General features: G+C 38.7%; 1 protein-coding gene across 1 annotated transcript; it reads left to right on the forward strand.

The window, feature by feature from the left end:
• The first annotated feature begins 8,579 nt into the window (after positions 1-8,579).
• Positions 8,580-13,575, forward strand: otpa (orthopedia homeobox a). Its single transcript, XM_026929126.3, has 3 exons — positions 8,580-8,708; positions 9,207-9,604; positions 12,319-13,575. Exons 1-3 carry the CDS (start codon positions 8,672-8,674, stop codon positions 12,838-12,840), a joined length of 957 nt encoding a protein of 318 aa, XP_026784927.2. The 5' UTR covers positions 8,580-8,671; the 3' UTR covers positions 12,841-13,575.
• Positions 13,576-15,844: the final 2,269 nt, after the last annotated feature.

The following is a 15,844-nucleotide window of genomic DNA, read 5'->3' on the forward strand; positions in this document are numbered from 1 at the left end:
TGTAAAGCTGCTTTGTGACAATGTTCATTGTTAAAAGCGCTGTACAAATAAAATTGAATTGAATTGAATGTCACTGTGGTGCTCCATTTTCTCCAGTTGATGACGGCCTTCATGGTGTTCCATGGTACATCTAATGTTTTGGAATTTTTTTTTTTGTACCTCTCTCCTGATCGATACCTTTCAACAGTGGGGCCCTGTACAGGCTTTGTAAGCTCTTTTAGACCCTCTTTTTAGACATTTTTAGGCTTCAAAAGTCAGATGAAACAGCTGATCTTTATTTGGGGTTAATCAGAATAATTTCATTGATGACAGCTGTATGATAATTACTTTTGAACATGATACTGAATGTGATTGGTTAATTCTGAACACAGACACATCCCCATTTATAACAGGGTGTGCACACTTATCTAACCAGGTTGTTGTAAATTTTTTATTTTTCCCTAAAATGTTTTGAATTGTTTTTCACTTAATTTTTGTACGTATGTAATTAATGTAATTTCACATTGAGGGTGGAAAATGATCGGACATTTTTTACATCACAAAAACCTGCTATTTTAACAGGGGTGTGTAGACTTTTTATATCCACTGTATGATCATAATAAATTAATTATGATATTTATTAGCAGGCGACGGTTTATTACTTGTTTGTAGAAGTCTCTTCATTAACTTTATTTTTGGTGCGCGATCATGTTGAATGATCAGAACACTTCCCCAGCACAGCACAATTTACTGTCTACAACACTCTCCTACAGCTAGATTAAATGATATGACTTTCCTATATTCTCAAACGTGTATTTATTTTTCGTGCTTTATTATTTCTAAGAAATAAGATATTGATAAAATATCTTCTTCCACCAAACGAGTGAGTGTGTCGGCATTCATAAACCAAGGACTTCAGTCGATTTCTGATGATCTCACAAGCCTAAACTTCTCTCCTGCACACACAATCGGGCGTGCAAGTCACGTGGTTACGCGGTACAGTTACCTGAGCCGCCGCGTCCGCTGTCCGATTTGCGCGCGCAGTAATTTTGCAGTTTTCAAATCACCCCAAAATAGACATATGGTATTAAGCCTGAAACCCTGCAATACGAACTTTTATTATAACATAAAAGGTCTAATGTTAAAAATTATAAATAGCTATTATAAATAGCATGGAGTATAGTGGTCTAACCTTCCCGCATTTTTGCCGGGAGAAAGACGACCAGTCTTTCTTTTTAAGTGTGTGTGTGTGTGTGTGTGTGTGTCTAATTTACTTTTTAAATATATAAAGAGGGATATTATCAAATTGCATGGCTGGGTTCATAAGATTTCATTTACCACCCCCCACAGAGTAGCTGTGCATATAAATGTGTTGTGTCTCCAAATGTGCATGCTACACTAAAACATCTTTGCTGCACATTCCAAAAATAAACCCACTGAAACATCAGCACGCTGAAGAATCAAACACTGAGTCCTGAGTGCATGTAGCCTCCAATACAAGTGACTCTGTAATCTTATTTACAGTTTAACTTAAAAAAAAAAAAAAGTTGGACCACATCTCATCTATAATCCACAGCAGTGATTGGACCTTAGTTGGCAAAAAAAAAAAAAAGTGCTGATTAAATATAAGTTTGATTCAGCTTCAGGATGTTTTGGCTAATATTGGGTTTCACAGGGAATGTTATAGCCACTTTACAAACTAGAAACTGGAGAAAAGAAAAGGCATCCAGAGAAACAGAAGGCTTGTATTCTGCATGACAAAAATTCTGCTTGCACTCTACCTTGTTAAAGCAAACAGCTGATTCAGAGATTTAACACAGGTTGGTAAATCCTTTATCACACTGTAGAACACTGGATAGTTATGGGTACATTAAGTGTGAGGCACTGGTAAAGTGGTATTTAACACTTAATAAGAACACTGTCATAATGACAGTGATACAGGAAATAGTTTTATTTGAACATAGGCTTTATTACAAAGGTTTGTTTTGTATTTTAATACAGGTGCCACCTGAAATCAGTGAGACAGAACAAGTGAAGAAAATGCATCCATGATGTAAAACATTCCCAAAGAGCTCCACAACTCTGTCCAATATCCTGCATTATACACAGACTAAACTGAGCAAACAACAGGATGTGAACAGTGATGCTTTTCCATATCTGAATGTTATATTTACATCACAAAAACCTTGGACATGAATAAAAATAAATCCATTTCAAAAGTAATGTAAACTTATGCTGTCTAAAACAGAGCATGTGTGGGTCTAAGCAGAGAAAGTCTCGGGCTAACACAGCTCTGTGTTCAGGGTTTGTTATGCTAATGGGGATTTGCTGACTAAAAGAAAAAAAAATATGATGCCAGAATGCTGATTAGTCCGTTTGTTTAGTAACTGATGGAGTTTGCCTGATTAGATTTAAGCATAATTATAAATTTTAGGGGGAAAAAAATGTGTAAAATTCAGAATGCCAGCAATCACCACTGCAATAACAATAATTTTTGCAATATTTTTTCTTTTCTTTTTTAACAAATAGAAAAAAAAACAAGTAACTATGAGTCAGTTTTATTTTATTTTATGTTATTTTATGTTGTTTTATTTTGCTATAGAAAAAAGCATATAGGGACACTCGGCCCACCAGCTATTTAGGCTGTAAAGTCTTTAGGCTACAGAAACTACAGAGAGTTTCCACGTTTTGAAAATACTGTACACCTTACCACGTGACTTGCCACCCCAGCTGTTGTGGTTACCCAATCCACGTCCTCTGCTCATTACCAAAAAGGCTGGAGAGCATCAACGTTGAATACAAACCTGGAAATGATATTCGACATTAAGTCAGGGCTAGAGGAAAATTCTCATTATCAGTTAATCTTAAGAAAGGAAGCTTCCAACATGGAAGCAAAGTAAAGTGTTGGACGTTTAGACCACCATATTCCATGCTATTCATAATAACAGCCTTTTTAACATTATACCGTTTATGTTATCATTTTTTTTTGTATTGCAGGGTTTGCATTTTTTTTTATAAGTGTGGCCAGACACGTTTCGTAACATGACGTTTTTGCGCATGTGCGATGATTTATTTAATCGAGCCGTAAACCGTTAACGCATGCGTGCTACAGCTCGGACTGCATCTTCGCTACCAGACCGTTTCCCCGCCCAAACTTACACCGCACATGCGTGGCGCAAATCGGGCAGCGGCTCAGGTAGTGTAACCGCGTTACCACGTGACTTGCACGCCTGATTGTGTGTGCGGAGAAGAGGAAAAGCTCGCGAGACCATCAGAAATCGATTGATAAACTTTATTTCTAAATACACTCGATTGTTTGGTGAAAAAAGCATACTATTGAATATTTGGCGTTTTGGGAGAGAGAACGGGTTGCATTTGTGGGACTGAATTTCGCTTCACAACGTAACTAGAGGTGAAAGATGGCTAAAGTGACTCACCTTTCTTCGGAATAAATGGTAATCTAACAAAGCTGATAAAATAGACTGTAATCCTTATGTACTTTCCCCCAAACTACTGATTCTACGTACATGAAATTAGCAACCTCTGTCTTTTTGAGGTCCATCTGCACGCCAGCTCCAGCTAGAGAAGTGTTTGATTAAAATCATATTTTGTCTTTAATGTTAACATTTTGTCTGTAATGTTTTTTACCATTCAGAAGGAAAGAGCCACTGGTCTGGCTCGGTTTAAAGGTTGTGTACTGCGAGTGCTGTAGTGGTTTTATGTGGGTGATTTGAAAAATATGGCCACCACCAACCAATCCTCATGAAACCTGTTCACTTAGAGTGATAATGATCATCTCATGGCTAACCAACTTTCCTACAGATATATTGTTCTATATTGTACATGCTATAATGCTTTTTGATTCAGCACTCTTATGAGTTCATCAGGAAAAACTCAGGAACTGATGATGGCCAAAGCTGATAGTTCCTCAGTGTGTTGTATGAAGACTGTCTGCTGTTGAGCCTACTTGCAGTAATGCTTTAATGCTTGAACCCTGATGACTGGCCCCTTCTGGCTGTAGTTATTATTACTTTAATAATAATAATAATGATAATAATAATAATAATAATAATAATAATAATACGTTTAGGCTTATATTTTTTCTGCTGTAAAATGTGATGGAGGCAGAGATCTTTAGGCACAGAAACACCAAAGAGGTCCAGTTTATACGGATCACCAGCCATGTGGCACTTGTGGTGTGCCTAATGTCAAATCTGTCAACATATCCTCAGTGCTTGTGTCCACAGCTCACAGGCTGATTCCAATATCAGGCAAATGTTCCACTCAGTTGGATTCTTTTCTTTCCTTTTTTTTTTTCAAAACAATTTTAATCATGTTTCAAGAGTACAGTTTCATCTTTCCACAATTACTGATGACTGCTCATGAAAAAACTGATGATTGATGATAGGGATGTAGTCTCTGCATTCTTTCTTGTTTTGTTTTTACTGCTATAGCTGGTTAACTTGTGGTATGTTGGTAACGTACTTATTCAGACCAACATTACAGTAAACTGAGCTCTGGTATCATATCATACAGACATAGCCCACTATTTAATCTGGCAATATGTGATTTAAATACAGTTGTTGTGGATCAGCTATTTACTTTGTTTACTTTGCCTATCTGGGGTTCAGGGCAATCCAGGGGCCTGGAGAGTGGCACCTGGAGAGAAAAGTGAAATAGACTATTGGTCATAAGTCAGAAACATTTTGAACTCATTTTAAAACGCAGGTGATGCAGAGTCTTAATGCAGCCATGTTTTTTTTTCCATGTGAGAATAAAATAGCAGTAGGATATTAAAAAAAAGAGACTAAATTAAATAGATAAAAATTTGCATGTGGAAACATTAACACATCTTTATTTTTTATTTATTTAAACCCCAACTAAGTTATGACCCTTTCATTTATTTACTTGAACAAGTGGAAAAATTCAGGCTGCTCCCTTTCTGCCCTTCCTACTTTATTAAACTAATAACTGACTTCTCTTTTGTATTATTTTTACCTGCCTAAATTGTGTAACTGTAAGGTTAAAGTGTTTGTTCTCCATTAGGCCTGTAACTCACGGTCTTTTCAGCGGAGTGTCCAATAGCCAGAGTGTCCTAATGAAATTAATCTCAAACGATTTGGCACCATTGATTAATTTATCAATTCACCCGTGAATTCCTTTCTACAAATGTAACTTTATGGCTCGTCGCGTGTGATACGAGTTCCAATTGATTGTCAGATTGCAGATTCTGCAGCAGATTAATTCGGTTTTGGCTCGGTCTTCACTATCCCGATTTCGATAATTTATCAACCCCCCTTCCACCCCCACAGGCTCATTACGGCGCTAATGAGCCGCCGCCGCTCCGTGACACCCGGCCCCTGCGTCTCGTTAAGGAAATAGCTCTTCAAATGCTGATTATTTTATTTGGAATCATAATTATATTGCTTTGGGCCGAATCACGGTCTAATCGAGGCCCCGTTCCGAGGGCAGCGCTCCTAATTGACGCATGAGCATGCGCTACCTGCATCCTACTCTTTCTCTTTCCCCACGAGCTAAGCACACACACACACACACACACGCGCGCGCGCGCGCGCCACCCAATCCCCCTGCACGAGCGCGCGAATCTAATTTGTTAAACTGACGTTTCTGCAGGGGCACGATCGATTTGCTCTTTAGAAATTCTCAAATTGAGTGCCTCACAAATTACTTGCGCTTGCAGGGACTTGAAGAGAAAAGGGTGTCACATACACACACGCATACATACATACATACATGCATGCATACATACATATATACATAAATGCATGCATAAACACACACACACACACACACAAACATACATGCATATATACACATCGTCAACAAAAGTGTTTTTTCTTCCCTAATTTACGGTGCAACAACTCCCTGATTACTTTCCCGGCTCCGGCAAGACGGAAATTCTCTCAGCTCTGAAGCGCGTGCAGTGTTTTACTTGTGTGGCTTTATTAAAAGTCACTCCTCATCTCTAGGGTGCGTGAAAATGTCTACTTTCCGCCCAGATGCGCTGCATTGACTTGCATGCCGCGAATTTGTTTGTCTATTTTTATTTATAGGCTGTGCGAGATTGATGTGCTGTTGTGCGAGGAGAAGTGTGACTCAGCTCTGATTCACTATACCAATTATACTTTCCTCATCCACACACACACACACACACACACAGAGAGAGAGAGAGAGAGAGAGAGCAATATCATTTATGTGCAGCTTTTGATTATTAAATCGTTAACCAATAATAATAATAATAATAATAATAATAATAATAATAATAATAATACATCTTGGTGGTGATAGCCTTGTAGCCCGTTTATTACAGTGTATACGAATTCTACCAATGTTATTGTATATGCCAATATTATACAGTAAGGAAGATAACCTACTAGTCAGTAGCCTGTTATCTCAGGTGTGGAAGGCGAATCCCTCCTTTAGAGACACGACTGATGTTTTTAATTGGTTATATAGATAAATATAACAGCTGATATTATTATTATTATTATTATTATTATTATTATTATTATTATTATTATTATCATCGTCGTTATTATTATTATTATTATTATTATTATTATTATTATTATAACTGTTGTTGTTCCAGGACAGGTGGGTTATTAAAGCCTCTCGCTCTTGTTTATAAGTTGTGTTTTCTCACCTTGGCTAAACAGGGCTCCCTTTTCTTTCCCATCATGTGTAAAGCGATAAGACGCTTTTTCCCCACAATACATTTAATGAACCATTTTTCTTTTTCTTCGCGCTTCACAAAGAAAGCCGGTAATCTCTGTGCAGCTCTCAGGTTCTGGCATCGTGTGCAGAAATCCAATCTGTACAATTTTGCGCGAGGTAAACACACAGAATGAATTGCATTAGAGGCAGCCAATGTGTTCGCAGCGAGCTTGTTGTGGAGCTGCTCCCGGCTGTGCGCAGCCATTTAAACCCTATTTATTAGGGAAAAATCACTTGAACCGCTGCGGAAAATCCTTTACTGCTGAATAAAGATAGCAAAAGAAAGGGTGAGAAGACTGGCAAATTTAACACGAGGGTCGGACGCAGTTTGGTTCTGATTTATAGTTTTGTCCTCGGAGTAATATCTCTTTGCAAAGCGCCGCTCGGGGTGTGTGAAAGCGTCGTTACGCGTCTGGCGTCGCGTTTTAAGCGGATAATTATGAGCCGCGCTGAGAGCAATTCACTCTGTACAGCTATAAAAAAGAGGCGCCAACTATCGAAAAGTCGTAAAAACGAAGTACACCATCGATCAAGCGACGATTTGGGGCAAGCACTTAAATAATGCGATGATTTAAAATCGCTCAACACAATTTTTTTTATTCCTTTTTAACACATAAAATTCTTTCAGCCTCTCATGCTAACATATGCATAAAGCCTCGCTCTCGCTTTATTGCGCTTTTAGCAGCGCTGTGCTTCTGCACTCCGTATTTATGTCTCCACTGTATCCTCCACTGAGTGCTCAATACAACAATGCTTTTTTTTCCTCGCCAAAAAGCGGGAGAGAAAACAAGAACATACCCACAACTCTTCCCTCACACGCCGTCTGCGCCGCTTCGCTGACATGCTGCTTTATCAGCGCGCCAGATCCACTTTCTCCCCCAATTTTCGCATGTTTTTTTTTTTTTTTTGGTGTGTGTGTCCTGAGTCCTGACAAACTGTGAGAGTATTCTCGCTTGGACGCCTCCATTGTGCCGCATTAAGAGGCGTAATTCGCGTAGGAGCTCTCTGGTGCTGTGCGCTTTTCCAGTATAGTCTCATACTTTTTGTAGCATTTCTCTCCTTATAATATTTATCGGCTGGTGTGTTTGGCCTGAACACACACACACCTCGCTTTGCATGAAAGGAATACCTTTAATTCCGTGGGTGATTAACATAAACAAAATCGATCAAATCCTGTTTCCATTTCGGGGTATTTCACCTATCATTCGCCTCCGTTTCATTTGCACTGACCTCTGCTGATATTCAGTACATTAGTATAATTAGTAGATTGGGCACTAATTACATAAAGGCCTGATGGTCTTGAAAATGACTTCATTACAAGAAGTTCCCATGGTGTCTTAAAGGCACAAGTAGGACATTTCGTATCTTTTGAGCATAAAAATGAATTGAATTCAAAAATTAATCTGGTGCAGGAAAAAAAAAAACAATTGTTAAAGGTTACTAGGTGTTTTGTGGAGAAGTGCTCATGACTTGGGGTTTGTTATTTGCGCGTGATCAGGAGATAATAATAATAATAATAATAATAATAATAATAATGCGATCAAACGAATCATGGAGAGGTAAGAGGATGTTTATTTACTCTGTCTATCTGAAACAACTGTGACAACGAGTATGTGGGTGGGTGTTTTAAAAGAGGTCGAAGCTTTGCTGTAACACTAAATCGGTCCGGAATTTGGAAGTTGGGATAAAAACATAATAATAAGCTTCGGGGAGAAATGAGGAGAAATGAACGCATGTGAGTGGCTGATATGGGCCGGCTTCAGAAGCTGATTGGCTCTCATTTGAAGCCGCTTACGGGGCTATCCAACTATTAAGCACCTCCCCGTTCCTGTAAAGGCCATTATAATGCAGGGGACCTCCTTTTTAAAAGCCCAATATATACACATATATTAACTAGGTTAAAATCACAGAGTGATTTTTTTGAGGAAAATAAAAGATCATCTCGCGGCGGTGCACGATGCTGTCGCACGTCGACCTGCTGGACGCTCGGCTCGGTGAGTAACTGTCGCAAAACTGCTGGACTACTGAGTACTGAGTGCTGAGGAGCTTCTGTCTCAGCCTCCCTCTCTCCATCTCTCTCTGCTCCTCTTCAGCCAAGCAGTGAAAACCGACAATTTGGTCCTTGTTTGATTCTAATACAATTTAAAGTGATCTAATTTACTTGAAGAAAAGGTAATGATCATTATTAGATTACGATGTCATTTAAATATACTGATGCCACTGAATGGAATTAGACACTTTTAGCATACGTAATTGAGGGGTGTGTGCACTCCTCCCGTGTTCCTCGTGTTTTATAACAGCGTAACAACAAGCCTGATGCTTTCGACACACTCCAGACTAGTTCACTTCTGTGCGAAAATTGTCAGGTTTCCCCTAACCCGTCTCTTTTAACAGGATTGTAGGAGATCATTCTGTCCGCTGAGCGGGCGGGAACCATGAGGATATTTTGACGTGAGTGTGTGTGTGTGTGTGTGTGTGTGTGGGTCTTGCAGGGATGAAGGATGCCGCGGCGGAGCTCCTGGGACACAGAGAGGCGCTGAAGTGCAGACTCGGAGTGGGCGGCGGGCTGTCTGAACCCGGACATACCGGGGAACTTGGCCCGAACCCGGAAACCCTAGAAGGCGCGACCCATCTTCCCGGAGACGAGCTCGGCAACGTTGGCTCCAATCCTCCGAACGGCAAAGAGCAAGACAAGCAGCAGCAGCAACAAAGCCAAAACTCGGCGCAATCCGTAAGTCAGCAAACGCAGAAACAGAAACGGCACAGGACCCGCTTTACGCCTGCGCAGCTCAACGAGCTCGAGCGCAGCTTCGCCAAAACCCACTATCCTGACATCTTCATGCGAGAGGAGCTCGCGCTGCGCATCGGCCTGACGGAATCGCGCGTGCAGGTGAGTCAGTTTAGAAACATCTACCATCTTAAATCTGGAGGTAATCACAATAGCTAATAATAGTAATAACAACAAGAAGAACAGGCTAATAATAATAATAATAATAATAATGGTATTTATCATAACAGTTTATTATTATTATTATTATTATTATTATTATTATTATCATGTGACATAAGAGATCTAATCTATTATATAAGAAAATAACGTAAATATATTTTCACAATCAAGTTCAAGTGAAACAACCAAAATTGAAGAAAGGAAGTTTCCTTCCTTCCTTCCTTCCTTCCTTCCAACAATTCTTCGCATTACAATCCATCCAAATCGTTTAGAGGCAGTAGGCTGTGATTTGATCGACGGATAACAGTAATAGAGTAAACACAATTTAGTGAAAAGTCGGAAGCAGAGGACAGCCGTGTCATTGTCTCTATCTGTACAGCAGCGTCTCCGTCATCAGAAGGTGGAAAAGACCGTAAAGGAAATACTGGAGCACTAATTCCGGTTTGAGTTTACAGTAACCCAGTATATTCCTGCGATTCTGATTGCAATAACGTGTTGGACGCTTCGGGGTTTTTCTAGTTCGTTTGGAGAATATAACATTCAGAATAAATCAAAAAACAACGGATGAAACATTGTTTTCAAAATGTTATCATTGCACTGTATGAGACATATAACATGCTGCGCTTGTGTTTATATTATGACTCAGTTAAGAATGTAAATATATTAATAATATTCATGTAAAAAAATTACTCGCCCTAAAGATTTATGATAAATGGTATAGATCTCTGAGTTATTAATCCAGCTATTTAAAGCAAAATTGTGACTCGTGTTTTGTCATTCTTCAGCTCATTGTCGTGTTAAAGCGCAGTTAAGGTGTTCTTCATCACTGGAGCACAGAGCTTTATTCCTCACCATTAGGAGTCCAGCTTCAGTTCCCTCGCCTTCACCTTACTCCATTAAATATGCGCAGACATTTCGAGCTCGCGACGCTATAAAAACCCAACCGTTATTATCCACCTATTCCAGTATTATTTATTACTCTCACAGGCTTATTAATCTCAACGTGAAACCATGCAAACGTCCAAATTATAACCTTCATCATTACCAGACCCTTGTCATTTGCTTGTTTTATTCAAGCTTAGCTTCATTACTGCAGATTCATTAGAATGGCACGCTCCAGTTTGCAAAATGACCAGTGTTTCCAGGGCGAGGTGCAAGTTTGTAGTTATTCCTAGCTATTCTGTGTTAGTCTGGGTCACTGAACTCGCTAAAACGTGTTAAAGTGCACCTGTAAACCCGGGTTATTTTAACCCCATACAAAGCGTCATCTCAATAATCTAATCCCTCAGTGAACAGCGATTCAGCAGCATGCACCACCTGAAAATAAGCTTGTCACCTTTCACGTATAGCATAATCCGTCTCAGGCCGGATTTAACGGATTACTGCGCGAGTGTCAGTCTAATATGATACCCTACTTTTATCCTGACACCCACTTTTTTAATCCACTAAACAGGCGGAAACCGTGAGTATAATTTGTAATTTTCTCTTTTTCCAAACCATTAGGTTCCCATTAATCACTGCGCACAGCTCGTGAATGAGGTCTCTATAAACCTCAAGCGGCTGGGAAATAAAACACAGAGCAAGACAGACCATGAGAGTGCTTTTACACACATCAGACTTTAATTAATAGCCTCGGTGCTAGGGGTCCATAACGCACAGCTCCAAGTAACCTGCATTTTAGTCTGAATTCAGATGGTGAAAAGTGTGCAGTGTTGCAGCGGCACGCGCGCTTATTGGCTAAATCCGACATGTCTGAATTTCAAGATTCTGTCATTTACATAGTCGGTGGTTATGAAATAACAATAATATAAATAAAAGGGGACACTTAAAGGACATTTAGGCTGATTGGTTTTTATCTATTTTGAGAGTAATCAATTTAAAAGCAATAATTTAAATCAATTTAGGTAGAAATTGTTGATGCACAAATAAAAAAGATTCGCTGTAAGAAGCATCGCCACTAATAACTATTTTATTATTGAAATAATAAAAACAACTGTATTTACGTAACACTAATCTAATAATCGAATACATTTGAAATCGTACATTGCTGTTCAATATAGCCCCACTTTGTGTGTGTGTGTGTGTGTGTGTGTGTGTGTGTGTAAAATAAACTAACAAAATAAACTGTATTTGACTAGCAGCTTTATCGGGATGATAAAACAATACATTTATGAGTGAAGTATTTCGAAAGATTTCAAACGAGTAATTTATTATTATTATTATTATTGCTTTATTTGTGCTTCCACTTTTGTATTTCGTACTCAATAGCTTTCACTGTAGGCCTCTGTGTATTTATTTAATATGGTTTTGAATTGGAGTTTATTTAATATTTTTGGTTGTTTTGTTTTGAACAAACAACAGCAGCAGTAATTCAGTTTATAATGTTATTTTATATAGAGCTGATCTAAAGCCTACTGCCGCTTTATAAAGAAACACCACAATCAGCTAAAACAGCTTCATTACAAGACACAAACAAAATATAAACTTGCCACTGAGAGCATAAGAGTGCATTCCGTTACAGAGGACGCAGGAAATAATGATAAATGATAATAATTCATTTTTCATGAGCTGCTTCGTGAGTATTTTTAAGTCTGTGACTGTGAGAGACCGCTAGGCTCTGCAGCAGTATCAGGTGTGTGGTTTGGTTGTCGCAGGTTTGGTTCCAGAATCGACGCGCCAAGTGGAAGAAGCGCAAGAAGACCACAAACGTGTTCCGCGCGCCCGGCACCTTACTGCCCACTCATCACGGTTTACCGCAGTTTCCTTCGGCAGCAATTAACGACAGCCTATGCTCGTTTCACGCAAACGACACGCGCTGGGCTGCAGCCGGGATGCCGAGTGTCTCTCAGCTCCAACTTCCGCCGGCGCTCGGCCGCCAGCCTACAATGGCGCAGTCACTGTCGCAGTGCAGCTTGGGAGGCGCGGGCCCGGCGGCGCCTGGTTCCATGGGTCTGTCCAACATGGCGTCCAACGGCTCGGCCCTGCAGTCGCATCACCTATACCAGCCCACGTTTCCGGGCATGGTGCCCGCGTCACTCGCGGGCCCGACAAGCGCGAGCGCCTCCACGCAACTCTGCAACTCGTCATCCACAGATAGTGACATGTGGCGCGGCACGAGCATCGCGTCACTGCGCCGCAAAGCGCTCGAGCACACAGTCTCTATGAGTTTTACTTAATGGCGCGCGTGGGTTCCGAATATGTTCTTCTGTTGGCTGGTCTTCTTTTACACCGTTATTTTCTCTCCCAAAGCCCTGTCACTCACATGTCTGACCTGCTGAAGCCTAAAGCATATGGACCTGGATGCTAATTTACCTAATTTTCCTTTTTCTATCTATCTATCTATCTATCTATCTATCTATCTATCTATCTTTTTGCCAATTTATTTGAGACTTTCACACCAAACTCGCTGCACATAACAGACAGGATGAAAAGCGCACAGTTGCAATATTCAACACTGGACGCTACCTGCCTTGTGAGTTTTTATTTATGAAAACAAATACTTGCATATTACGGACCACTGAATCTTTTTTTTTTTTTTTTTTTTTTTACAGTAAATAAATAGGAGAATAAAAGGGCAACTGCTGTAAAAAGAGAGAAAATCAAAATCACGAATAATCGTCGAATGCATGTGTGGACAGCGCTATCCGATAAGGGGAAACTGCTCATTTATTCTATTTATTATTTATTTTAAAAAGATGATTTTACTGTTATAGGCTATGCTGTTCTACAGGATGTTTTGTGTAGACAAAGCATTCTTAAATTGCTCTGATTTGGTCGATTTGTGATATGTTCTAAGTTTGTCTGTGCGTAATACCAATACAGATTTCTTAAATTTCTTAATTGTTATATGCTTTCCTGAACATATTTATATCGATTAATTGTAATGTCAAATAAAATAATTTTGAATGTCATCTCGTGAACGCCAAGCCTACTTTGTAATTTGTCCGCATGAGGTGATAATTAGGCACAAATACAATGTCTATATTTAAAATTTTATTATTATTTTAGTTTACTTACATAATACAATACATGCAATATATGAATATACAGTTGGGTTGCCAAGACCAGCCTATTTGCAGTGTTTGAAGCATTTAAAAATGTTCAGTAGGTGATGCTGGGTGATGGCTTTTCAAATTACAATGACACCAAAAGTAGGTCATTTTTGAAATTTTCAAAATCTTTCTCTGGATTGACATCTCATAAGTTGTGGAAGTGCTTGTAAATTTTGTTTAATCTTTTTTTTAGGACACTTACACAACCACTCAAATAGCTGTAAACAATGCAACAATTTTTTTTTATAAATGAATAGCTTAGCTATAAATGAATAAATGTGAATGAACACCCATTTCAGATGCACCAAAAATTCAGTACAGTATTGTAGATTATTCCAAATGACTAAAGTTGTACAACATAAAAAAAATGATGTTAATAACAATTATAACCAGACAACCTCTTACCTATTCAGCAGTGATTAAATGTCAGGAAAAATACTATAGAGATAAACACAGTGTATTATTAATAATGTAATAACTTAATGTTTAACGTTTTATCTAAATAGTCTACTTGAAATGCTAAATTAAGCATCTAAATATAGGCTAACTTTGAGATATATATTATTTACATTGTTTGTGAATAATTTTTGCATGGTATTAGTATAATATTTGTGGGAAAACCAAAAGCTATGCTGCATTAAATGCTGTATTTTATTTGCCTTAGACTTTTTACACAGTGATATGTATTCAAAGGAAATAACGGAGGGACATTTTATAAAATTGTTAAGCACTAAGAATACTAGCTCTAATACTTCACAAATGTAATTCTTAATAATTGTGAGTGATTGAAAAAACATTTTTACAAATTGCTGCTTGAATGATAACCATTGATATACACAATACACAAAACACTCAAGCATTCAGACCATTAGCTCTATAAAATGTATGTAATGGGCATGAATGAATGCTTTTAGAAAACCAAGTAATTTTCTAGATTTTGTATGATTGGTAGTCTTCTAAGAACCTTCTATTCTTCAAAGCCTTTGTAAAATTTTACACACAGATGGGTTACTGGTCTTAGTAATGTGTTGAGGCACAGATTCAATCAGAACAGATTCGATGTGTCTTGGCACACATTCGAAAGGTCTCTGGAACTATCCTGGAGGGATGAACACCATTCTTCCAAAAGATAATTCGTCACTTGGTTGTCAGAGCGCTGTCTAGCAAGTTAGTCAAAAATCACCCATAGGGATTTAATTGGGTTGAGATGTGGTGAACGCAAAGGCCGTTATTTTTGTACTCAATGACTCAAACTATTCAATGACCCCTTGTGCAGTGTAGACGGGGGCATTTTCATCTTAGGTGAGACCACTTCCATCAGGACAGAAATCATAGGATAAAGGTGATCAATCCGATCAAATCAAAGTGTATATGTGTATGAGAGATTCAGGAGTATATAAGAGAGGGATTAGGTAATGTAATCTGATGACATTTTTTGTGCAAAACAGATGTGAGATGATATTACATGAATATTAGAATTTGTCTCAGTACCTGGTGGGTTAATTACTTTGTGGAAATGCAAGGGCCATTACTCGTTAGCTAATTTGTCACATGCTATAGAGGGAGGTGAACACTAACCCACCCTGCCTCACTTTTCATTTCACCCACAATGCTGTGTGGCACCATGCAGAGCAGAGGAGGTGCTGAATGCTTATCTACAATTTGTTTCCCTAAATACATTTGTTTCCCTGAATAATTGAAATCTGTCAGTAAAGGTCTGGAGAGTGAATTTTGTGTGCCTGTGCAGGTTATGAATGAAAACGTATTATACAACAGTTATACGGTCCACTAATTTGATTGGACAAGCAATGTTCCAAGAGTGCTGATATTTAAGATAACAGCACTGCTACATTTCACTGTTTGTATCCATCCACTTGTCTGTGTTCACTACATAAAATTCCAATTCTAGCAATAGTTTATTACATTGAAACTGTTGCTTCACTTACTACAAGCTGTCAGTCAGTCTATGTGTTGCATGGCAACACGCAACACTCCATCCTGCTGTGGCTTCTTTGGGAACTATTTTCATTGATGGAGCAAGAATAAACACAATATTTGGCCATATGTGTCTGAAATGTCAATTACTTGATATTAATTTCTTGTTTATATGACAGTTGTATAAAACCCA

Source organism: Pangasianodon hypophthalmus, chromosome 15, assembly GCF_027358585.1.
Source record: "Pangasianodon hypophthalmus isolate fPanHyp1 chromosome 15, fPanHyp1.pri, whole genome shotgun sequence".
NCBI lineage: Eukaryota > Metazoa > Chordata > Actinopteri > Siluriformes > Pangasiidae > Pangasianodon > Pangasianodon hypophthalmus.